The 26,446-nt window shown below is 56.5% G+C and overlaps 1 protein-coding gene and 1 long non-coding RNA gene across 2 annotated transcripts; one reads left to right on the forward strand and one right to left on the reverse strand.

Annotated features, from left to right (window-relative positions):
- Positions 1-26,271, reverse strand: MMP14 (matrix metallopeptidase 14). Its single transcript, XM_072360699.1, has 10 exons — positions 26,144-26,271; positions 20,594-20,742; positions 17,912-18,034; positions 15,525-15,817; positions 8,750-8,911; positions 6,928-7,082; positions 5,241-5,379; positions 4,224-4,371; positions 2,802-2,917; positions 1-826 (listed from the first exon to the last, which is right to left on the reverse strand). Exons 1-10 carry the CDS (start codon positions 26,213-26,215, stop codon positions 456-458), a joined length of 1,728 nt encoding a protein of 575 aa, XP_072216800.1. The 5' UTR covers positions 26,216-26,271; the 3' UTR covers positions 1-455.
- LOC140264793 (uncharacterized) lies at positions 1,384-2,055 on the forward strand. Its single transcript, XR_011906106.1, has 3 exons — positions 1,384-1,570; positions 1,670-1,837; positions 1,894-2,055. It is a non-coding gene; the product is annotated as an uncharacterized lncRNA (long non-coding RNA).
- Positions 26,272-26,446: the final 175 nt, after the last annotated feature.

Below are 26,446 nucleotides of genomic sequence, written 5' to 3' on the forward strand. Positions count from 1 at the left end.
GTGGGCGTGGCCTGTGCCTGGTGGGCGTGGCCTGCGATTGGTTGGCATGGCCCCATTGTCCACCAATGACGTTTGGAGGGGGAGGGGGCAAGAGTGGGCGTGGCTTAGGGGTTGTGGGCGTGGCCTGAGGGTGGTGGGCGTGGCTTATGGGGTGGTGGGCGTGGCCTGCGATTGGTTGGCATGGCCCCATAGCCCACCAATCACGTTTGGAGGGGGAGGGGCAGGAGTGGGCGTGGCTTGCGGGTGGTGGGCGTGGCCTGTGGGGTGGTGGGCGTGGCCTGTGCCTTTGTGGGCGTGGCTTAGAAAGGTGGTGGGCGTGGCCTGCGATTGGTTGGCATGGCCCCATAGTCCACCAATCACGTTTGGAGGGGGAGGGGCAAGAGTGGGCGTGGCTTGTGGGTAATGGGCGTGGCCTACGGGGTTTGTGGGCGTGGCCTGTGCCTTGTGGGCGTGGCTTAGACCCTGGTGAGGAGGGATCTCTGACAACGGAGGAGCTTCTTTGGCGCCCCCCGTCGGCGGAACCAAAGCAAAGCAGCCAATAGGGCGCCGGCTCCGCCCACTAAGGCGAGGGGCGTGGCCACGGCTCCAAGCCCCGCCCCTTCCCCGCCCACTTCGATGACGATCACTTCCGTTTCACTTCCTGTTTCCGGCGGTTGAGAGGAAGGGGCGGGGCCTGGCTGAGGTGGGCGGGGTTTAGGTGGCGGTGGGCGGGGCTCCGGGCAGCCCAGCCAATCACGGAGCAGGGATTTGGGGTAACCCGGGGTGACGCGCAGCTGCCGGTTGTCGAACTGCCAATAGCGGGAGCCCTTCACAAAGTAGGTGTAGGCTTTTGGGGGGGGGGGTCACGGGGTCAAGATGGGGTCATTGGGGTCATTAGAGGTCATGGGGGTCATTAGAGGTCAGTAGGGGTTATTAGGGGTCATTAGAGGCCATGGGGGTCATTAGAGGTCATGGGGGTATTAGAGGTCATGGGGGTTATTTGGGGTCAGTAGGGGTCATTAGGAGGCAGTAGGGGTCATTAGAGGTCAATAGGGGTTATTAGAGGTCATTAGAGGTCAATAGGGGTTATTAGGGGTCATTAGGGGTCAATAGGGGTTATTAGGGGTCATTATTGATCATGGGGGTCATTAGAGGTCATGGGGGTTATTTGGGGTCAGTAGGGGGTCATTAGGAGGCAGTAGGGGTCATTAGAGGTCATGGGGGTCATTAGAGGTCATGGGGGTCATTAGAGGTCATGGGGTATTAGAGGTCATGGGGGTTATTTGGGGTCAGTAGGGGTCATTAGGAGGCAGTAGGGGTCATTAGAGGTCATGGGGGTCATTAGAGGTCAATAGGGGTTATTAGGGGTCATTAGGGGTCAATAGGGGTTATTAGGGGTCATTAGAGATCATGGGGGTCATTAGAGATCATGGGGGTCATTAGAGGTCATGGGGGTTATTTGGGGTCAGTAGGAGGCAGTAGGGGTCATTAGAGGTCATTGGAGGTCATTAGAGGTCATGGGGGTCATTAGAGGTCATGGGGGTCATTAGAGGTCATTGGGGTCATTAGAGGTCATTGGAGATCATTAGAGGTCAATAGGGGTTATTAGGGGTCATGGGGGTCATTAGAGGTCATGGGGGTTATTTGGGGTCAGTAGGGGGTCATTAGGAGGCAGTGGGGGTCATTAGAGGTCATGGGGGTCATTAGAGGTCATGGGGGTCATTAGAGGTCAATAGGGGTTATTTAGGTTCATTAGGAGGCAGTAGGGGTCATTAGAGGTCATTAGAGGTCAATAGGGGTTATTAGGGGTCATTAGGAGGCAGTAGGGGTCATTAGAGGTCATTGGAGGTCATTAGAGGTCATGGGGTCATTAGAGGTCATGGGGGTCATTAGAGGCCATGGGGGTCATTAGAGGTCATGGGGGTCATTAGAGGTCAATAGGGGTTATTAGGGGTCATGGGGGTCATTAGAGGTCATGGGGGTTATTTGGGGTCAGTAGGGGGTCATTAGGAGGCAGTAGGGGTCATTAGAGGTCATGGGGGTCATTAGAGGTCAATAGGGGTCATTTGGGGTCATTAGAGGTCATGGGGGGGGTTAATGGGGTCAAAGGGGTCAAAAGAAGACAACATCAGTCCAGACCCACAACCCCATAACCCCCCATAGGACCCCATAGAGCCCCCGGAGCCCCCATAGGACCCCCAGAGCCCCCCATCATGGCCCCATATCCCCCCATATCCCCCCATAATGACCCCATATCCCCCCATATCCCCCCATATCCCCCTATAATGGCCCCATATCCCCCTATATCCCCCCATATCCCCCTATAATGGCCCCATATCCCCCCATATCCCCCCATATCCCCCCATAATGACCCCATATCCCCCTATATCCCCCCATATCCCCCCATAATGGCCCCATATCCCCCCATAGACACCCCATATCCCCCTATATCCCCCCATATCCCCCTATAATAGCCCCATATCCCCCTATAGACACCCCATATCCCCCTATATCCCCCCATAGACACCCCATATCCCCCTACATCCCCCATGTCCCCCCATATCCCCCTATATCCCCCCATATCCCCCTATAATAGCCCCATATCCCCCTATAATGACCCCATATCCCCCCATATCCCCCCATATCCCCCTATATCCCCCCATAGACACCCCATATCCCCCTATATCCCCCCATATCCCCCAATACCCCCCCATATCCCCCCATATCCCCCTATATCCCCCCATATCCCCCCATAGACACCCCATATCCCCCTATATCCCCCCATATCCCCCCCCCCCCAGCCCCATAAGTCGCCCCCCTACCGTCATCCGACCCCATAAAGGCCCCTTGTGGGGATTCGGGGACGCCGTTCCACACCGAGATGCTTTTGGGGTAATCGGGATCCACGGAGCCGGTGTCCTCATTGAACCGGTAATACCTGCAGGGCAGCGCTATGGGGCCGGGCCATATAGGGCACTTCTATAGGGCCGGGGTCCCTATGGGGTCCCTATGGGGTCCTTATGGGGTCAGGGGCCTATAGGGCTCTTCTATGGGGCCAGAGTCCCTATGGGGTCCCTATGGGGTCCCTATGGGGTTCTTATGGGGTCAGGGGCCTATAGGGCTCTTCTATGGGGCCGGGGTTCCTATGGGGTCCCTATGGGGTCCTTATGGGGTCAGGGGCCTATAGGGCTCTTCTATGGGGCCGGGGTCCCTATGGGGTCCCTATGGGGTCCTTATGGGGTCAGGGGCCTATAGGGCTCTTCTATGGGGCCGGGGTCCCTATGAGGTTTCTATGGGGTCCTTATGGGGTCAGGGGTCTATAGGGCACATCTATGGGGCTGGAGTCCCTATGGGGTTTCTATGGGGTCCTTATGGGGTCAGGGGCCTATAGGGCTCTTCTATGGGGCTGGGGTCCCTATGGGGTTTCTATGGGGTCCTTATGGGGTCAGGGCCCTATAGGGCACATCTATGGGGCTGGAGTCCCTATGGGGTCTCTATGGGGTCCTTATGGGGCAGACCTATGGGGCCAGGCCCCCAAGGGTCCTGTCAGGTCCCTATAAAGGCCCCTATAGCCCCCATAAGGCCCCTATAGACCCTATAGCCCCCATAGGCCCCTATAGCCCCTATAAGGCCCCTATGGCCCCTATAAGGCCCCTATAGCCCCTATAAGGCCCCTATAGCCCCCATAGGCCCCTATAGCCCCCATAGGCGCTATAGCCCCCATAAGGCCTCTATACCCCCTATAAGGCCCCTGTAGCCCCTATAAGGCCCCTATAGCCCCTATAAGGCTTCTATAGACCCTATAAAGGCCCCTATAGACCCCATAAATGCCCCTATAGACCCCATAAAGGCTCCTATAGACCATGGCAGGTCCCTATAAAGGCCCCTTTAGCTCCTATAAAGGTCCCTATAGCTCCTATAAGGCCCCTATAGAGCCTATAAGGCCCCTATAGACCCTATAAGGCCCCTATAGACCCTATAAGGCCCCTATAGACCCTATAAGGCCCCTATATCCCCTATAGACCCCATAGGCCCCTATAGCCCCTATAAGGCCCCTATAGACCCTATAAGGCCCCTATAAGGCCCCTATAGCCCCCATAGGCCCCTATAGCCCCCATAGGCCCCTATAGCCCCTATAAGGCCCCTATAGACCATGTCAGGTCCCTATAGCCCCTATAAGGCCCCTATAGACCCTATAAGGCCCCTATATCCCCTATAAGGCCCCTATGGGTCCCAGCACTCACTTGTCCCCCCGGAAGAAGTAGGTGTCCCCGCTGGGCAGCCATTGTAGGGCCGCGTCCATCCGGTCGGGCAGCCCCGAACCCAGGGACTGGACGGGACGAGGGTAACCGGGCTGAAGGGCGGCCTCCGAGAACAGCCAATGGCGGGAGCCTGCAACCAGTACGGACCAGTACCGACCAGTAAGGACCAGTACGGACCAGTATGGACCAGTATGGACCAGTAAGGACCAGTAGGAACCAGTATGGACCAGTATGGACCAGTATAAAACAGTACGGACCAGTATAAAACAGTACGGACCAGTAAGGACCAGTACGGACCAGTATGGACCAGTATGGACCAGTAAGGACCAGTATGGACCAGTATAAAACAGTACGGAACAGTATAAAACAGTACGGACCAGTACGGACCAGTACGGACCAGTATGGACCAGTTTGAAACAGTAGGAACCAGTACAGACCAGTAGGAACCAGCATGGACCAGTAAGGACCAGTACGGACCATTAAGAACCAGTACGGACCAGTATAAAACAGTACGGACCAATTTGAAACAGTAGGAACCAGTATGGACCAGTATGGACCAGTTTGGACCAGTAAGAACCAGTTTGGACCAGTTTCAACCAGTAGGAACCAGTAAGAACCAGTATAAACCAGTATGGACCAGTATGGACCAGTATGGACCAGTATGGACCAGTATGGACCAGTAAGAACTGGTTTGGACCAGTAGGAACCAGTTGGAACCAGTACAGACCAGTAAGAACCCCTGTGACCTTTGACCCCCTGACCCGCCCATGACCTCTGACCCCCATGACCCCATGTGACCCTTCCATGACCTCTGACCCCCCCGTGACCCCCTTGACCCCATATAGACCAGGGGGGTTGACCCCAAATGACCCCGTGACCCCAAATGACCCCATGACCCCAAATGACCCCGTGACCCCAAATGACCATGTGACCCTCTGTGACCTCTGACCCCTCTGTGACCTCTGACCCCCCGTGACCCCGTGCCCTTTGACCTCTGACCTTTGAAGAAGACGAACTTGCCGTCCTTCCTCTCATAGGCCGCGTCGATGTTGTGGGGCAGCCCCGGCCAGAACTGACCAATAGGAAGCGGGTATCCGGGCAGAACACGACGCTCACGAACCCGCCACAGCCAGCGCTCCTATTGGACGGCACGCACACGGCGCTGACCAATAGGAACACAGGGAGACCCAATAGAGACCCATAGGGACACATAGGGACCCATAGAGACCCATAGAGACCCATAGGGACCCCATAGAGACCCATAGAGACCCCATAGAGACACATAGAGACACATACAGACCCACAGAGAGCCCATAGAGACCCATAGAGGCCCATAGAGACCCATAGAGACCCATAGGGACCCATAGAGACCCATAGGGACCCATAGAGACCCGTAGAGACCCATAGAGACCCATAGAGACACATAGAGACCCATAGAGACCCATAGAGACCCATAGAGACCCCATAGAGACCCACAGAGACCCCATAGAGACCCATAGAGACCCATAGAGACCCATAGAGGCCCATAGGGACCCATAGAGACCCATAGGGACCCATAGAGACCCGTAGAGACCCATAGAGACCCATAGCGACCCATAGAGACCCATAGGGACCCATAGGGACCCATAGAGACACATAGGGACCCATAGGGACCCATAGAGACCCATAGAGACCCATAGAGACCCATAGAGACCCATAGGGACCCATAGAGACCCCATAGAGACCCATAGGGACCCCATAGAGACACATAGGGACCCATAGAGACCCCATAGAGACCCCATAGAGACCCACAGAGACCCCATAGGGACCCATAGAGACCCATAGGGACCCATAGAGACCCGTAGAGACCCATAGAGACCCATAGAGACACATAGAGACTCATAGGGACCCATAGAGACACATAGGGACCCATAGGGACCCATAGAGACACATAGAGACCCATAGAGACCCATAGAGACCCATAGGGACCCATAGAGACCCCATAGAGACCCATAGAGACACATAGAGACCCATAGGGACTTATAGGGATCCATAGGGACCCATAGAGACCCATAGAGACCCATAGAGACACACAGAGACCCATAGAGACCCCATAGAGACCCATAGAGACCCATAGAGACACAAAGGGACCCATAGAGACCCCATAGAGACCCATAGAGACCCATAGAGACACATAGAGACCCATAGAGACCCATAGAGATACAAAGGGACCCATAGAGACCCATAGAGACCCATAGGGACTTATAGGGATCCATAGGGACCCCATAGAGACCCCATAGAGACCCATAGGGACCCATAGAGACCCCATAGAGACCCCATAGAGACCCATAGAGACACATAGGGACCCATAGAGACCCATAGGGACCCCATAGAGACCCACAGAGACACACAGAGACCCATAGAGACCCCATAGAGACTCACAGAGACCCATAGAGACCCATAGGGACCCATAGGGACCCCATAGAGACCCATAGAGACCCATAGGGACCCATAGGGACCCCATAGAGACCCATAGAGACCCACAGAGACACACAGAGACCCATAGAGACCCCATAGAGACCCATAGAGACCCATAGAGACCCCATAGAGACCCACAGAGAGACCCATAGGGACCCATAGAAACCCATAGGGACCCATAGAGACCCGTAGAGCCCCATATCCCCCCATATCCCCCCCCTATACTCACCTTAAAGATGAACATCTCCCCCCTGAGCACAGCGATGGTGTCGAAGCCCCCATTGCAGATATGGGGGCCATATGGGGGGCCGTGGGGGGGGCGATCGGGGTCCAAGGGGGGCACAGTGCCACGGGGGTCCAAGGGGGGAACGCTGGGACCCAGCCCTATAGGAATTGGGGGGGGAGGGGGGAATAGATGGGGTGATATGGGGAGATGTGGGGGGGTATGGGGGGGTATGGGGTGTCTATGGGGGGTTATGGGGGGATATGGGGTGTCTATGGGGGGTTATGGGGGGATATGGGGTGATATGGGGGGATACAGGGGGATATGGGGTGATATGGGGCTCTATAGGGTGTCTATGGGGGGATATGGAGTGTCTATGGGGGGATATGGGGGGATGTGGGGTGTCTATGGGGGGATATGGGGGATATGGGGTGTCTATGGGGGTTATGGGGGGATATGGGGTTGTCTATGGGGGGATACAGGGGGATATGGGGTGATATGGGGCTCTATAGGGTGTCTATGGGGGGATATGGGGTGTCTATGGGGGGATATGGGGTGTCTATGGCGGGATATGGGGTGTTTATGGGGGGATACAGGGGGATATGGGGTGATATGGGGCTCTATAGGGTGTCTATGGGGGGATATGGGGGGATATGGGTGATACGGGTCTCTATGGGTCTCTGGCTCTCTATGGGTCGCTATGGCTCTCTATGGGTCTCTATGGGTCTCTATGGGTCCCTATGGGTCTCTATGGGTCTCTATGGATCTCTATGGGTCTCTACAGGTCTCTATGGGTTCCTATGGGTCTCTATGGGTCTCTATGGGTTCCTATGGGTCTCTATGGGTCTCTATGGGTCGCTATGGGTCTCTATGAGTCCCTATGGGTCTCTATGGATCTCTATGGGTTCCTATGGGTCTCTATGGGTTCCTATGGGTCTCTATGGGTCTCTATGGGTCGCTATGGGTCTCTATGGGTCCCTATGGGTCTCTATGGATCTCTATGGGTCTCTATGGGTCTCTATGGGTTCCTATGTGTCTCTATGGGTCTCTATGGGTCCCTATGGGTCCCTATGTGTCTCTATGGGGTCTCTATGGGTCTCTATGGGTCCCAGTGGGTCGCTGTGGGTCTCTATGGGCTCTCTGTGGGTCTCTATGGGTCTCTATGGGGTCCCTATGGGTCTCTATGGGTCTCTATGGATCTCTATGGGTCTCTACAGGTCTCTATGGGTTCCTATGGGTCTCTATGGGTCTCTATGGGTCTCTATGGGTCCCTATGGGTCTCTATGGGTCTCTATGGATCTCTATGGGTCTCTACAGGTCTCTATGGGTTCCTATGGGTCTCTATGGGTCTCTATGGGTTCCTATGGGTCTCTATGGGTCTCTATGGGTCGCTATGGGTCTCTATGAGTCCCTATGGGTCTCTATGGATCTCTATGGGTTCCTATGGGTCTCTATGGGTTCCATTGGGTCTCTATGGGTCTCTATGGGTCGCTATGGGTCTCTATGGGTCCCTATGGGTCTCTATGGATCTCTATGGGTCTCTATGGGTCTCTATGGGTTCCTATGTGTCTCTATGGGTCTCTATGGGTCCCTATGGGTCCCTATGTGTCTCTATGGGGTCTCTATGGGTCTCTATGGGTCCCAGTGGGTCGCTGTGGGTCTCTATGGGCTCTCTGTGGGTCTCTATGGGTCTCTATGGGGTCCCTATGGGTCTCTATGGGTCTCTATGGGTCCCTATGGGTCTCTATGGGTCTCTATGGGTCTCTATGGGTCCCTATGGGTCTCTATGGGTCCCTATGGGTCTCTATGGGTCGCTATGGGGCGGTACCGTAGAGCTGTTGGATGCCGCGCCGGTCGTCGTCGGGCAGGACGAAGTCGTTGGTGTCCATCCATTGGTAGAAGGGCGCCATGACGGCGGAGGGGTCACTGGAGTGCTCCAACCCCAGGGCGTGACCCAGCTCATGGAGGGCAACCAGGAACAGGTCGTGACCTATGGGGGCAATGGGGGTCAATGGGGGGCGATGGGGGGCGATGGGGGTCAATGGGAGTCAATGGGGGGCAATGGGGGGCAATGGGGGGCGATGGGGGTCAATGGGAGTCAATGGGGGGCAATGGGGGGCAATGGGGGGCAGTGGGAGTCAATGGGGGTCAATGAGGGGCAATGGGGGGCAGTGGGGGGCGATGGGAGTCAATGGGGGTCAATGGGGGGCAGTGGGAGTCAATGGGTTCAATGGGGGGCAATGGGAGTCAATGGGGGGCAGTGGGAGTCAATGGGAGTTAATTGGAGTCAATGGGGGTCAATGGGTTCAATGGGGGGCAATGGGGGTCAATGGGGGTCAATGGGGGGCAGTGGGAGTCAATGGGAGTCAGTGGGGGTCAATGGGAGTCAATGGGGTCAATGGGGGTCAATGGGGGTCAATGGGAGTCAATGGGGGGCAATGGGAGTCAATGGGGGTCAATGGGGGGCGATGGGAGTCAATGGGGGTCAATGGGGGTCAATGGGAGTCAATGGGGGGCAATGGGGGGCAATGGGAGTCAATGGGGGTCAATGGGGGTCAATGGGAGGCGATGGGGGCGATGGGTTCAATGGGGGGCAATGGGGGGCAATGGGGGGCAATGGGGGGCAGTGGGAGTCTATGGGAGTCAATCGGAGGCGATGGGGGTCAATGGGGGTCAATGGGGGGCGATGGGGGTCAATGAAGGGCAATGAGGGTCAATGGGAGTCAATGGGAGTCAATGGGTGGCGATGGGGGGCGATGGGGGTCAATGGGGGGCAGTGGGGGGCGATGGGGGTCAATGGGGGGCAGTGGGGGGCGATGGGGGTCAATGGGGGGCAATGGGGGGCGATGGGGGGCAATGGGGGGCAATGGGGGTCAATGGGGGGCAATGGGGGGCAATGGGGGTCAATGGGGGTCAATGGGGGGCGATGGGGGGCAATGGGGGTCAATGGGAGTCAATGGGGGTGAATGGGGGGCAATGGGGGGCAATGGGGGTCAATGGGGGGCAGTGGGAGTCAATGGGGGTAAATGGGGGGCAATGGGGGTCAATGGGGGGCAGTGGGAGTCAATGGGGGGCAATGGGAGTCAATGGGGGGCAGTGAAAGTCAATGGGGGTCAATGGGTCTCTATGGATCTCTATGGGACCCTATGGGTCCCAATGGGTCTCTATGGGTCCCTATGGGTCTCTATGGGTCCTAATGGGTCCAATGGCTCTCTATGGGTCCCAATGGGTCTCTATGGGTCCCAATGGGTCTCTATGGGTCCCAATGGGCTCTATGGGTCCCAATGGACTCTATGGGTCCCAATGGGTCCAATGGCTCTCTATGGGTCCCAATAGGCTCTATGGGTCCCAATGGTTCCCAATGGGCTCTATGGGTCCCAATGGGTCCCAATGGCTCTCTATGGGTCCCAATGGGCTCTATGGGTCCCAATGGGTCTCTATGGGTCCCAATGGGTCCCAATGGGTCTCTATGGGTCCCGATGGACTCTATGGGTCCCAATGGCTCTCTATGGGTCCCAATGGGTCTAATGGGTCTCTATGGGTCCCAATGGGTCCAATGGGTCTCTATGGGTCCAATGGCTCTCTATGGGTCCCAATGGGTCCAATGGCTCTCTATGGGTCCCAATGGGTCCCAATGGGCTCTATGGGTCCCAATGGGTCCAATGGCTCTCTATGGGTCCCAATGGGCTCTATGGGTTCCAATGGCTCTCTATGGGTCCCAATGGGTCCAATGGCTCTCTATGGGTCCCAATGGGTCCCAATGGGCTCTATGGGTCCCAATGGCTCTCTATGAGTCCCAATGGGTCCAATGGCTCTCTATGGGTCCCAATGGGTCCCAATGGACTCTATGGGTCCCAATGGGTCCAATGGCTCTCTATGGGTCCCAATGGGTCCCAATGGCTCTCTATGGGTCCCAATGGGTCCCACACGTACCTGTTAAGTCATCATTCCTTGCCGTCCATGGCTCTGCCCCATCGAAGTGCGTGTCCCCTCCAATGTGGGGCCCGGGGAAGTAAGCGTGGGCCAGGAAACCCCCCTGATGTGGGGCTCTATGGGTCCCAATGGCTCTCTATGGGTCCCAATGGGTCCCAATGGGTCCCAATGGGCTCTATGGGTCCCAATGGGTCCCAATGGGTCCAATGGCTCTCTATTGGTCCCAATGGACTCTATGGGTCCCAATGGGCTCTATGGGTCCCAATGGGTCTCTATGGGTCCCAATGGCTCTCTATGGGTCCCAATGGGTCTCTATGGGTCCCAATGGGCTCTATTGGTCCCAATGGACTCTATGGGTCCCAATGGGCTCTATGGGTCCCAATGGGTCTCTATGGGTCCCAATGGCTCTCTATGGGTCCCAATGGGTCTCTATGGGTCCCAATGGGCTCTATGGGTCCCAATGGGTCTCTATGGGTCCCAATGGGCTCTATGGGTCCCAATGGCTCTCTATGGGTCTCTATAGGTCCCAATGGGTCTAATGGGTCTCTATGGGTCCCAATGGTTCCCAATGGCTCTCTATGGGTCCCAATGGCTGTCTATGGGTCCCAATGGCTCTCTATGGGTCCCAATGGCTCTCTATGGGTCCCAATGGGTCCCACACGTACCTGTTAAGTCATCATTCCTTGCCGTCCATGGCTCTGCCCCATCGAAGTGAGTGTCCCCTCCAATGTGGGGCCCGGGGAAGTAAGCGTGGGCCAGGAAACCCCCCTGATGTGGGGCTCTATGGGTCCCAATGGGCTCTATGGGTCCCAATGGGTCCAATGGCTCTCTATGGGTCCCAATGGGTCCCAATGGGCTCTATGGGTCCCAATGGGTCCAATGGCTCTCTATGGGTCCCAATGGGCTCTATGGGTCCCAATGGCTCTCTATGGGTCCCAATGGGTCCAATGGCTCTCTATGGGTCCCAATGGGCTCTATGGGTCCCAATGGGTCTCTATGGGTCCCAATGGGTCCAATGGCTCTCTATGGGTCCCAATGGCACTCTATGGGTCCCAATAGACTCTATGGGTCCCAATGGGCTCTATGGGTCCCAATGGGTCCAATGGCTCTCTATGGGTCCCAGTGGGCTCTATGGGTCCCAATGGGCTCTATGGGTCCCAATGGGTCCAATGGCTCTCTATGGGTCCCAATGGGCTCTATGGGTCCCAATGGGCTCTATGGGTCCCAATGGGTCCAATGGCTCTCTATGGGTCCCAGTGGCTCTCTATGGGTCCCAATTGGTCCCAATGGACTCTATGGGTCCCAATGGGCTCTATGGGTCCCAATGGGTCTCTACGGGTCCCAATGGGCTCTATGGGTCCCAATGGGCTCTATGGGTCCCAATGGGTCCAATGGCTCTCTATGGGTCCCAATGGCTCTCTATGGGTCCCAATGGCTCTCTATGGGTCTCTATAGGTCCCAATGGGTCTAATGGGTCTCTATGGGTCCCAATGGGTCCAATGGCTCTCTATGGGTCCCAATGGGTCCCAATGGGCTCTATGGGTCCCAATGGGTCCAATGGCTCTCTATTGGTCCCAATGGGCTCTATGGGTTCCAATGGCTCTCTATGGGTCCCAATGGGTCCAATGGCTCTCTATGGGTCCCAATGGGTCCCAATGGGCTCTATGGGTCCCAATGGCTCTCTATGGGTCCCAATGGGTCCAATGGCTCTCTATGGGTCCCAATGGGCTCTATGGGTCCCAGTGGCTCTCTATGGGTCCCACACGTACCTGTTAAGTCATCATTCCTTGCCGTCCATGGCTCTGCCCCATCGAAGTGCGTGTCCCCTCCAATGTGGGGCCCGGGGAAGTAAGCGTGGGCCAGGAAACCCCCCTGATGTGGGGCTCTATGGGTCCCAATAGCTCTCTATGGGTCCCAATGGGTCTCTATGGGTCCCAATGGCTCTCTATGGGTCCCAATGGTTCCCAATGGTCTCTATGGGTCCCAATGGCTGTCTATGGGTCCCAATGGCTCTCTATGGGTCCCAATGGGTCCCACACGTACCTGTTAAGTCATCATTCCTTGCCGTCCATGGCTCTGCCCCATCGAAGTGAGTGTCCCCTCCAATGTGGGGCCCGGGGAAGTAAGCGTGGGCCAGGAAACCCCCCTGATGTGGGGCTCTATGGGTCCCAATGGCTCTCTGTGGGTCCCAATGGGCTCTATGGGTCTCTATGGGTCCCAATGGGTCCAATGGCTCTCTATGGGTCCCAATGGGTCCAATGGCTCTCTATGGGTCCCAATGGGCTCTATGGGTCCCAATGGGTCCAATGGCTCTCTATGGGTCCCAGTGGCTCTCTATGGGTCCCAATTGGTCCCAATGGACTCTATGGGTCCCAATGGGCTCTATGGGTCCCAATGGGTCTCTACGGGTCCCAATGGGCTCTATGGGTCCCAATGGGCTCTATGGGTCCCAATGGGTCCAATGGCTCTCTATGGGTCCCAATGGCTCTCTATGGGTCCCAATGGCTCTCTATGGGTCTCTATAGGTCCCAATGGGTCTAATGGGTCTCTATGGGTCCCAATGGGTCCCAATGGCTCTCTATGGGTCCCAATGGGCTCTATGGGTCCCAATAGCTCTCTATGGGTCCCAATGGACTCTATGGGTCCCAGTGGCTCTCTATGGGTCCCACACGTACCTGTTAAGTCATCATTCCTTGCCGTCCATGGCTCTGCCCCATCGAAGTGAGTGTCCCCTCCAATGTGGGGCCCGGGGAAGTAAGCGTGGGCCAGGAAACCCCCCTGATGTGGGGCTCTATGGGTCCCAATGGCTCTCTGTGGGTCCCAATGGGCTCTATGGGTCTCTATGGGTCCCAATGGGTCCAATGGCTCTCTATGGGTCCCAATGGGTCCAATGGCTCTCTATGGGTCCCAATGGGCTCTATGGGTCCCAATGGGTCCAATGGCTCTCTATGGGTCCCAGTGGCTCTCTATGGGTCCCAATTGGTCCCAATGGACTCTATGGGTCCCAATGGGCTCTATGGGTCCCAATGGGTCTCTACGGGTCCCAATGGGCTCTATGGGTCCCAATGGGCTCTATGGGTCCCAATGGGTCCAATGGCTCTCTATGGGTCCCAATGGCTCTCTATGGGTCCCAATGGCTCTCTATGGGTCTCTATAGGTCCCAATGGGTCTAATGGGTCTCTATGGGTCCCAATGGGTCCCAATGGCTCTCTATGGGTCCCAATGGGCTCTATGGGTCCCAGTGGCTCTCTATGGGTCCCACACGTACCTGTTAAGTCATCATTCCTTGCCGTCCATGGCTCTGCCCCATCGAAGTGCGTGTCCCCTCCAATGTGGGGCCCGGGGAAGTAAGCGTGGGCCAGGAAACCCCCCTGATGTGGGGCTCTATGGGTCCCAATAGCTCTCTATGGGTCCCAATGGGTCTCTATGGGTCCCAATGGCTCTCTATGGGTCCCAATGGTTCCCAATGGTCTCTATGGGTCCCAATGGCTGTCTATGGGTCCCAATGGCTCTCTATGGGTCCCAATGGGTCCCACACGTACCTGTTAAGTCATCATTCCTTGCCGTCCATGGCTCTGCCCCATCGAAGTGAGTGTCCCCTCCAATGTGGGGCCCGGGGAAGTAAGCGTGGGCCAGGAAACCCCCCTGATGTGGGGCTCTATGGGTCCCAATGGCTCTCTGTGGGTCCCAATGGGCTCTATGGGTCTCTATGGGTCCCAATGGGTCCAATGGCTCTCTATGGGTCCCAATGGGTCCAATGGCTCTCTATGGGTCCCAATGGGCTCTATGGGTCCCAATGGGTCCAATGGCTCTCTATGGGTCCCAGTGGCTCTCTATGGGTCCCAATTGGTCCCAATGGACTCTATGGGTCCCAATGGGCTCTATGGGTCCCAATGGGTCTCTACGGGTCCCAATGGGCTCTATGGGTCCCAATGGGCTCTATGGGTCCCAATGGGTCCAATGGCTCTCTATGGGTCCCAATGGCTCTCTATGGGTCCCAATGGCTCTCTATGGGTCTCTATAGGTCCCAATGGGTCTAATGGGTCTCTATGGGTCCCAATGGGTCCCAATGGCTCTCTATGGGTCCCAATGGGCTCTATGGGTCCCAATAGCTCTCTATGGGTCCCAATGGACTCTATGGGTCCCAGTGGCTCTCTATGGGTCCCACACGTACCTGTTAAGTCATCATTCCTTGCCGTCCATGGCTCTGCCCCATCGAAGTGAGTGTCCCCTCCAATGTGGGGCCCGGGGAAGTAAGCGTGGGCCAAGAAACCCCCCTGATGTGGGGCTCTATGGGTCCCAATGGCTCTCTATGGGTCCCAATGGGTCCAATGGCTCTCTATGGGTCCCAATGGGTCCCAATGGGCTCTATGGGTCCCAATGGGTCCAATGGCTCTCTATGGGTCCCAATGGGCTCTATGGGTCCCAATGGCTCTCTATGGGTCCCAATGGGTCCAATGGCTCTCTATGGGTCCCAATGGGTCCCAATGGGCTCTATGGGTCCCAATGGCTCTCTATGGGTCCCAATGGGTCCAATGGCTCTCTATGGGTCCCAATGGGTCCCAATGGGCTCTATGGGTCCCAATGGCTCTCTATGGGTCCCAATGGGTCCAATGGCTCTCTATGGGTCCCAATGGTTCCCAATGGCTCTCTATGGGTCCCACACGTACCTGTTAAGTCATCATTCCTTGCCGTCCATGGCTCTGCCCCATCGAAGTGAGTGTCCCCTCCAATGTGGGGCCCGGGGAAGTAAGCGTGGGCCAAGAAACCCCCCTCGCCATCGAAGGGGGAACTGTCGCCATGGAAACCCTCGGCGAAGAAGAGGACGATGTCGGCGGGTGGGGAGGAAGTAGGAAGTACTTCCCGGAAGTTCAATGGGGTGACGGAAGCCCAGACCCCGAATGCGCGAAGGATGGAAGAACGGGTGGCGGCTTCGCCCACTTTGGGGGTGTGATTCTGGATGCTATGGGGGGAAATAGGGGGTTATGGGGGGGATGGAGCCCCATAGAGACCCTATATGGGGGTATGGGAGCCCCATAGAGACCCTATATGGCGTCAATGGAGCCCCATAGAGACCCTATATGGGGGTATGGGAGCCCCATAGAGCCCCTATATGGGGGTATGGGGGTGTGATTCTGGATGCTATGGGGGGAAATAGGGGGTTATGGGGGGATGGAGCCCCATAGAGACCCTATATGGGGTTATGGGAGCCCCATAGAGACCCTATATGGGGGTATGGGAGCCCCATAGAGACCCCATATGGGGTCAATGGAGCCCCATAGAGACCCTATATGGGGTCAATGGAGCCCCATAGAGACCCTATATGGGGTCAATGGAGCCCCATAGAGACCCTATATGGGGTTATGGGAGCCCCATAGAGACCCTAAATGGGGGTATAGGAGCCCCATAAAGACCCTATATGGGGGTATGGGGGGTATAGGAGCCCCATAGAGACCCTATAGGGGGTTATGGGGGGTATAGGAGCCCCATAGAGACCCTATATGGGGGGAAATAGGGGGTTATTGGGGTAATAGGAGCCCCATAGAGACCCTATATGGGGTTATGGGGGGTATAGGAGCCCCATAGAGACCCCATATGGGGCTAGGGGGGCTATAGGAGCCCCATAGAGACCCCATATGGGGTTATGGGGGGTATAGGAGCCCCATAGAGACCCTATAGGGGGTTATGGGGGTGTGATTCTGGATGCTATGGGGGGAAATAGGGGGTCAGGGGGGGATGGAGCCCCATAGAGACCCTATATGGGGTTATGGGGGGTTATTGGGGGTATAGGAGCCCCATAGAGACCCCCATATGGGGTTATGGGGGGTATAGGAGCCCCATAGAGACCCTATATGGGGGTATGGGAGCCCCATAGAGACCCTATATGGCGTCAATGGAGCCCCATAGAGACCCTATATGGGGTCAATGGAGCCCCATAGAGACCCTATATGGGGGTATGGGAGCCCCATAGAGACCCCATATGGGGTCAATGGAGCCCCATAGAGATCCTATATGGGGGTATGGGGGTGTGATTCTGGATGCTATGGGGGGAAATAGGGGTCAAAGGGGGATGGAGCCCCATAGAGACCCTATATGGGGGTATGGGAGCCCCATAGAGACCCTATATGGGGTTATGGGGGGTATAGGAGCCCCATAGAGACCCTATATGGGGTTATGGGGGGTATACCCCTCCATAGACATCCCATATCCCCCCATACCCCCCCATAACCCCCATGTCCCCCCCTAGACCTCCATATCCCCCCATATCCCCCTATATCACCCCATAGACACCCCATATCCCTCTGTATCTCCCCATATCCCCCCATATACCACAAAGACACCCCATATCTCCCCATAGACACCCCATATTTCCTCCTTACACCCCCATATCCCCCCATTAGACCCCCCATATCCCCCCATATCCCCCCATAGACAACCCATTTCCCCCATATCCCCCCATAGACACCCCATAACCCCCCATATCCCCCCATATCCCCCCATAGACACCCCATGGACACCCCATATCCACCCTAGACACCCCATATCCCCCCATAGAGCCCCATATCCCCCCATATCCCCCCATATACACTCAATATCCCCCCATATCCCCCCATATCCCCCCATAACCCCCCATATCCCCCCATCTCCCCCCATAGACACCCCATAGACACCCCATATCCCCCCATAGACACCCCATATCCCCCCATAGACACCCCATATCCCCCCATATACACCCCATATCCCCCCATAGAGCCCCATATCCCCCCATATCCCCCCATATCCCCCCATATCCCCCCATATCCCTCCATAGACACCCCATAACCCCCCATATCCCCCCATCTCCCCCCATAGACACCCCATATCCCCCCATATCCCCCCATAGACACCCCATATCCCCCCATATACACCCCATATCCCCCCATAGAGCCCCATATCCCCCCATATCCCCCCATAGACACCCCATAACCCCCCATATCCCCCCTCATAGACCCCATATCCCCCCATATCCCCCCATATCCCCCCCCATAGACCCCCATCTCCCCCCATGTTGCCCCACCAGAAGGTGATGTCCCTTTGTTCCCATTTGGATCCCTGGATGGCGTAGCGTCTCCTCCTGACGTTGGCTTTCACTTCGGCCCCAAAACGATCCGGGACCCCACAACGGGGTCTTTTCATGGCCCTATAGGACAGAAAGGGGGGGTTATACGGGGGGGATATAGGGGTGTAAGGGGGGATATGGGGTGTCTATGGGGAAATATGGGGGTGTAATGGGGGATATGGGGTGTCTATGGGGGGATATGGGGTGTCTATGGGGGGATATGGGGGGATATGGGGTGTCTATGGGGAAATATGGGGGTGTAATGGGGGATATGGGGTGTCTATGGGGGGATATGGGGTGTCTATGGGGCTCTGTGGGGGGATATGGGGTGTTTAGGGGGGATATGGGGGGATATGGGGTGTCTATGGGGGGATATGGGGGGATATGGGGGGATATGAAGTGTCTATGGGGTGTCTATGTGGGGATATGGGCTGTCTATGGGGGGATATGGGGGATATGAGGGGTTATAGGGGGATATGGGGGGATATGGGGTGTCTATGGGGGGATATGGGGGGATATGGGGTGTCTATGGGGGAATATGGGGGGATATAGAAGGATATGGGGTATATGGGGTGTCTATGAAGCTCTATGGGGCTCTATGGGACTCTATGCGGCATCTATGGGGCGCTATGGGGTGTCTATGGGGCTCTATGGGGGGATATGGGGTGTCTAGGGGGCTCTATGGGGGGATATGGGGGGGATATGAAGTGTCTATGGGGTGTCTATGGGGGATACGGGGTGTCTATTGGGGTATATGGGGGGATATATGGGGATATGGGGTGTCTATGGGGCTCTATGGGGGGATACGGGGTGTCTATGGGGGGATATGGGGGGATATATGGGGATATGGGGTGTCTATGGGGCTCTATGGGGGGATACGGGGTGTCTATGGGGGGATATGGGGGGATATGGGGGGATATGGGGTGTCTATGGGGGAGTATGGGTGGGCTTGGAGGACTAGGCCGCTAGGGGGCGCTGTTCAATGCTTCCCTATTACCCCCCACCCCCATTTAGTTCTATGGGAGGCGGCGTTGGAGGACTAGGCCGCTAGGGGGCGCTGTTCAATGCTTCTCTATTACCCCCCACCCCCATTCACTCCTATGGGAGGCGGCGTTGGAGGACTAGGCCGCTAGGGGGCGCTGTTCAACGCTTCTCTATTACCCCCCACCCCCATTCAGTTCTATGGGAGGCGGCGTTGGAGGACTAGGCCGCTAGGGGGCGCTGTTCAATGCTTCTCTATTACCCCCCACCCCCATTCACTCCTATGGGAGGCGGCGTTGGAGGACTAGGCCGCTAGGGGGCGCTGTTCAATGCTTCTCTATTACCCCCCACCCCCATTCACTCCTATGGGAGGCGGCGTTGGAGGACTAGGCCGCTAGGGGGCGCTGTTCAATGCTTCTCTATTACCCCCCACCCCCATTTAGTCCTATGGGAGGCCGCGTTGGAGGACTAGGCCGCTAGGGGGCGCTGTTCAATGCTTCCCTAATACCCCCCACCCCCATTCACTCCTATGGGAGGCGGCGTTGGAGGACTAGGCCTCTAGGGGGCGCTGTTCAACGCTTCTCTATTACCCCCCACCCCCATTTAGTTCTATGGGAGGCGGCGTTGGAGGACTAGGCCGCTAGGGGGCGCTGTTCAATGCTTCTCTATTACCCCCCACCCCCATTTAGTTCTATGGGAGGCGGCGTTGGAGGACTAGGCCGCTAGGGGGCGCTGTTCAATGCTTCCCTATTACCCCCCCACCCCCATTTAGTTCTATGGGAGGCGGCGTTGGAGGACTAGGCCGCTAGGGGGCGCTGTTCAACGCTTCCCTATTACCCCCCACCCCCATTCAGTTCTATGGGAGGCGGCGTTGGAGGACTAGGCCGCTAGGGGGCGCTGTTCAATGCTTCTCTATTACCCCCCACCCCCATTTAGTTCTATGGGAGGCGGCGTTGGAGGACTAGGCCGCTAGGGGGCGCTGTTCAATGCTTCTCTATTACCCCCCACCCCCATTTAGTTCTATGGGAGGCGGCGTTGGAGGACTAGGCCGCTAGGGGGCGCTGTTCAATGCTTCTCTATTACCCCCCCACCCCCATTTAGTTCTATGGGAGGCGGCGTTGGAGGACTAGGCCGCTAGGGGGCGCTGTTCAATGCTTCCCTATTACCCCCCCACCCCCATTTAGTTCTATGGGAGGCGGCGTTGGAGGACTAGGCCGCTAGGGGGCGCTGTTCAACGCTTCCCTATTACCCCCCACCCCCATTCAGTTCTATGGGAGGCGGCGTTGGAGGACTAGGCCGCTAGGGGGCGCTGTTCAATGCTTCTCTATTACCCCCCACCCCCATTTAGTTCTATGGGAGGCGGCGTTGGAGGACTAGGCCGCTAGGGGGCGCTGTTCAATGCTTCTCTATTACCCCCCCACCCCCATTTAGTTCTATGGGAGGCGGCGTTGGAGGACTAGGCCGCTAGGGGGCGCTGTTCAATGCTTCCCTATTACCCCCCCACCCCCATTTAGTTCTATGGGAGGCGGCGTTGGAGGACTAGGCCGCTAGGGGGCGCTGTTCAATGCTTCTCTATTACCCCCCACCCCCATTCACTCCTATGGGAGGCGGCGTTGGAGGACTAGGCCGCTAGGGGGCGCTGTTCGTTTCTCTCCTCACCTGATGGTTTCCGGGTCGGCTCTTCCGGTCACGCGCAGACCATAGAAACGCTGCATGGCGGCCAGAGCCGAAGAGACGGAATGAGCCGAAGATGGCGGGTGGGATCGGAGATCGCCGGGCGGTAAATAGCCGTATTGCTGCAACCAGGCCTGGAGGGGGGGGATAGGACAGGGGATAGGGCGGTATATGGGGTCCTATGGGGTCCTATGGGGTGTTATATGGGGCCTATGGGGTCCTATGGGGTGTTATATGGGGTCTATGGGGTGTTATATGGGGGTTATGGGGTGTTATATGGGGCCTATGGGGGGGTATATGGGGACTATGGGGGGGTATGTGGGGCCTATAGGGGGTATATGGGGGCTATGGGGTCCTATGGGGTGTTATATGGGGCCTATGGGGTCCTATGGGGTGGTATATGGGGCCTATGGGGGGGTATATGGGGCCTATGGGGTCCTATGGGGTGTTATATGGGGGCTATGGGGTCCTATGGGGTGTTATATGGGGCCTATGGGGGGGTATATGGGGCCTATGGGGGGATATATGGGGTCTATGGGGGGGTATATGGGGCCTATGGGGCCTATGGGGGGGTATATGGGGGCTATGGGGTGTTATATGGGGCCTATGGGGGGGTATATGGGGCCTATGGGGGGATATATGGGGTCTATGGGGGGGTATATGGGGGCTATGGGGTGTTATATGGGGACTATGGGGGGGTATATGGGGCCTATGGTGTCCTATGGGGTGGTATATGGGGCCTATGGGGTCCTATGGGGTGTTATATGGGGCCTATGGGGTCCTATGAGGTGTTATATGGGGCCTATGGGGTCCTATGGGGTGTTATATGGGGCCTATGGGGGGGTATATGGGGCCTATGGGGGGATATATGGGGTCTATGGGGGGGTATATGGGGCCTATGGGGCCTATGGGGGGGTATATGGGGGCTATGGGGTGTTATATGGGGACTATGGGGGGGTATATGGGGCCTATGGGGCCTATGGGGGGGTATATGGGGGCTATGGGGTGTTATATGGGGCCTATGGGGGGTATATGGGGCCTATGGGGGGATATATGGGGTCTATGGGGGGGTATATGGGGGCTATGGGGTGTTATATGGGGACTATGGGGGGGTATATGGGGCCTATGGTGTCCTATGGGGTGGTATATGGGGCCTATGGGGTCCTATGGGGTGTTATATGGGGCCTATGGGGTCCTATGAGGTGTTATATGGGGCCTATGGGGTCCTATGGGGTGTTATATGGGGCCTATGGGGGGGTATATGGGGCCTATGGGGGGATATATGGGGTCTATGGGGGGGTATATGGGGCCTATGGGGCCTATGGGGGGGTATATGGGGGCTATGGGGTGTTATATGGGGACTATGGGGGGGTATATGGGGCCTATGGGGCCTATGGGGGGGTATATGGGGGCTATGGGGTGTTATATGGGGCCTATGGGGGGGTATATGGGGCCTATGGGGGGATATATGGGGTCTATGGGGGGGTATATGGGGGCTATGGGGTGTTATATGGGGACTATGGGGGGGTATATGGGGCCTATGGTGTCCTATGGGGTGGTATATGGGGCCTATGGGGTCCTATGGGGTGTTATATGGGGCCTATGGGGTCCTATGAGGTGTTATATGGGGCCTATGGGGTCCTATGGGGTGTTATATGGGGCCTATGGGGGGGTATATGGGGCCTATGGGGGGATATATGGGGTCTATGGGGGGGTATATGGGGCCTATGGGGCCTATGGGGGGGTATATGGGGGCTATGGGGTGTTATATGGGGACTATGGGGGGGTATATGGGGTCTATGGGGGGGTATATGGGGCCTATGGGTGTTATATGGGGCCTATGGGGTCCTATGGGGGGGTATATGGGGCCTATGGGGGGGTATATGTGGGCTATGGGGGGGTATATGGGGCCTATGGGGGGGTATATGGGGCCTATGGGGGGGTATATGGGGTCTATGGGGGGGTATATGGGGCCTATGGGGTGTTATATGGGGCCTATGGGGTCCTATGAGGTGTTATATGGGGCCTATGGGGGGGTATATGGGGCCTATGGGGTGTTATATGGGGCCTATGGGGTCCTATGGTGTGTTATATGGGGTGTTATATGGGGGTGTTATATGGGGTGTTATATGGAGCATATGGGGTCCTATAGGGTGTTATATGGGGGCTATGGGGTCCTATGGGGTGGTATATGGGGCCTATGGGGTATTATATTGGGCCTATGGGGTCCTATGGGGTGTTATATGGGGCCTATGGGGTCCTATGGGGTGGTATATGGGGCCTATGGGGTGGTATATGGGGGTTATGGGGGGGTATATGGGGGCTATGGGGGGGTATATGGGGCCTATGGGGTGTTATATGGGGCCTATGGGGTGTTATATGGGGCCTATGGGGGGGTATATGGGGCCTATGGGGTCCTATGGGGTGTTATATGGGGGCTATGGGGTCCTATGGGGTGTTATATGGGGCTATGGGGTCCTATGAGGTGTTATATGGGGCCTATGGGGTCCTATGGGGTGTTATATGGGGCCTATGGGGGGGTATATGGGGCCTATGGGGTGTTATATGGGGGCTTGGGGGGGTATATGGGGCCTATGAGGGGGTATATGGGGGCTATGGGGGGGTATATGGGGCCTATGGGGTCCTATGGGGTGTTATATGGGGGCTATGGGGTGTTATATGGGGCCTATGGGGTCCTATGGGGTGTTATATGGGGCCTATGGGGTGTTATATGGGGCCTATGAGGTGGTATATGGGGCCTATGGGGTGTTATATGGGGGCTATGGGGTCCTATGGGGTGTTATATGGGGGCTATGGGGTCCTATGGGGTAGTATATGGGGCCTATGGGGTGGTATATGGGGCCTATGGGGGGGTATATGGGGCCTATGGGGTGTTATATGGGGCCTATGGGGCCTATGGGGTGTTATATGGGGCCTATGGGGGGGTATATGGGGGCTATGGGGTGTTATATGGGGCCTATGGGGTGTTATATGGGGGCTATGGGGTCCTATGGGGTGTTATATGGGGCCTATGGGAGGGTATATGGGGCCTATGGGGTCCTATGGGGTGTTATATGTGGCCTATGGGGGGGTATATGGGGCCTATGGGGTGTTATATGGGGCCTATGGGGTGTTATATGGGGCCTATGGGGTGGTATATGGGGCCTATGGGGGGGTATATGGGGGCTATGGGGGGGTATATGGGGCCTATGGGGTCCTATGGGGTGTTATATGGGGCCTATGGGGTGTTATATGGGGCCTATGGGGTCCTATGGGGTGTTATATGGGGCCTATGGGGTGTTATATGGGGCCTATGGGGTCCTATGGGGTGTTATATGGGGGCTATGGGGTCCTATGGGGTGTTATATGGGGCCTATGGGGTCCTATGGGGTGTTATATGGGGGCTATGGGGTCCTATGGGGTGTTATATGGGGCCTATGGGGTGTTATATGGGGGCTACGGGGAGGTATATGGGGGCTATGGGGTGTTATATGGAGTCCTATGGGGTGGTATATGGGGCCTATGGGGTATTATATGGGGGCTATGGGGTGTTATATGGGACCTATGGGGGGGTATATGGGGGCTATGGGGGGGTGTATGGGGCCTATGGGGGGGTATATGGGGCCTATGGGGTCCTATGGGGTGTTATATGGGGGCTATGGGGTCCTACGGGGTGGTATATGGGGCCTATGGGGGGGTATATGGGGCCTATGGGGGGGTATATGGGGTCTATGGGGTCTCTATGGGTCTCTATGGTTCTCTATGGGTTCATATGGGGCCCTATAGGTTCTCTATGGGGTCCCTATGGGTCCCTATGGGTCTCTATGTGTCTCTATGGGTCCCTATGGGTCCCTATGGGTCCCTCTGGGGTTTAATGGGGTCTATGGGGTCTCTATGTGTCTCTATGGGGTCTCTATGGTTCCCTATGGGTCCCTCCCCCCCTTTGTTGTTTTTGGGCCCATTTTGGTTTATTTCGGGCCGGTGACGCTGTGGGGGCGCGTGATGAGTCACGTGACCTGAAGGGGGGGGGGGGGGGAAGAGGGGGGGACAGAATGGATCTATGGGGCGGAATCTATGGGGCAGAATCTATGGGGCAGAATCTATGGGGCAGAATGAATCTATGGGGCAGAATGGATCTATGGGGCAGAATCTATGGGGCAGAAGGGATCTATGGGGCAGAAGGGATCTATGGGGATGAATCTATGGGGCAGAATCTATGGGGCAGATCTATGGGGCAGAAGGGATCTATGGGGCAGAATCTATGGGGCGGAATGGATCTATGGGGCAGAATCTATGGGGCTGAATCATCTATGGGGCAGAATCTATGGGGCAGAATCTATGGGGCAGAAGGAATCTATGGGGCAGAATCTATGGGACAGAATCTATGGGACAGAATCTATGGGGCAGAATCTATGGGGCAGAAGGGATCTATGGGGCAGAAGGGATCTATGGGGCAGAATCTATGGGGCAGAATCTATGGGGCAGAAGGAATCTATGGGGCAGAATCTATGGGACAGAATCTATGGGGCAGAATCTATGGGGCAGAATCTATGGGGCAGAAGGGATCTATGGGGCAGAATCTATGGGGCAGAAGGGATCTATGGGGCAGATCTATGGGGCAGAAGGGATCTATGGGGCAGAATCTATGGGCTGAATCATCTATGGGGCAGATCTATGGGGCAGAATCCATGGGGCAGAAGGGATCTATGGGGAAGAATCTATGGGGCAGAATCTATGGGGCAGAATGAATCTATGGGGCAGAATCTATGGGGCAGAATATATGGGGCAGAAGGATTCTATGGGGCAGATCTATGGGGCAGAATCTATGGGGCAGAATCTATGGGGCTGAATGGATCTATGGGGCAGATCTATGGGGCAGAAGGGATCTATGGAGCAGAATCTATGGGGCAAAATCTATGGGGCAGAATCTATGGGGCAGAAGGATTCTATGGGGCAGATCTATGGGGCAGAATATATGGGGCAGAAGGATTCTATGGGGCAGATCTATGGGGCAGAATCTATGGGGCAGAATCTATGGGGCTGAATGGATCTATGGGGCAGATCTATGGGGCAGAAGGGATCTATGGAGCAGAATCTATGGGGCAAAATCTATGGGGCAGAATCTATGGGGCAGAAGGATTCTATGGGGCAGATCTATGGGGCAGAATCTATGGGGCAGAATCTATGGGGCAGAATCTATGGGGCAGAATATATGGGGCAGGAGGAATCTATGGGGCAGAATCTATGGGGCGGAATCTATGGGGCAGAAGGAATCTATGGGGCAGAATGAATCTATGGGGCAGAATCTATGGGGCAGAATGGATCTATGGGGCAGAATCTATGGGGCCCCATAGAGTTAATTAAGGCCCCATAGAGTTAATTGAGGCCCCATAGAGTTAATTAGGGGGGGGCAGTTAATTAATGGGCTGTTAATGAGGTAACGGGGGGGGGGGGGGGGGGCGGTACAGGGGGGTCCTCGGGTAGGGGAGGGGGAGGGGGTTCTGATGACGTCACGCCGGTGACGTCATCGCTCACCTCGGGCCGGAAGGAAGCGGCGGGGGGGGGGGAGGCGCAGCAAAGGAAGAGGAGCAGCAGAGCGGCCGCCATGTTGGAAAGGGGGCGGGGCTTAGCGGAGGGAAAGGGGAGGGGCTTATGAAGGGGAAGGGAAGGGGGAGGGGGCCGGAAGTGGGGTGGGCGGGGCTAAAGGGGGGAGGGTTGGCCAATAGGAGGAGGGGGGGCGGGGCTTGAATAAGGAGAGGTAAAGGGAGGGGGCGGGGCTTAGAGGGGAGCGGGGGCCAATAGGGAGACGTGGCAAGCTGGGGGGGGCGGGGCTTAGCA

The sequence above is a fragment of the Excalfactoria chinensis genome, unplaced genomic scaffold, assembly GCF_039878825.1.
Source record: "Excalfactoria chinensis isolate bCotChi1 unplaced genomic scaffold, bCotChi1.hap2 Scaffold_1030, whole genome shotgun sequence".
In the NCBI taxonomy this organism is placed as follows: Eukaryota; Metazoa; Chordata; class Aves; order Galliformes; family Phasianidae; genus Excalfactoria; species Excalfactoria chinensis.

Coding starts and splice junctions, on each gene's coding strand:
- MMP14 (XM_072360699.1), bottom strand. CDS start 26,215: ATGGCGGCCGCTCTGCTGCTCCTCTTCCTTTGCTGCGCCTCCCCCCCC. Junction 8,912..15,524: donor AAGGAATGATGACTTAACAG/GTACGTGTGGGA, acceptor TTGCCCCCATAG/GTCACGACCTGTTCCTGGTT. Junction 7,083..8,749: donor CGGCATCCAACAGCTCTACG/GTACCGCCCCAT, acceptor CAATTCCTATAG/GGCTGGGTCCCAGCGTTCCC.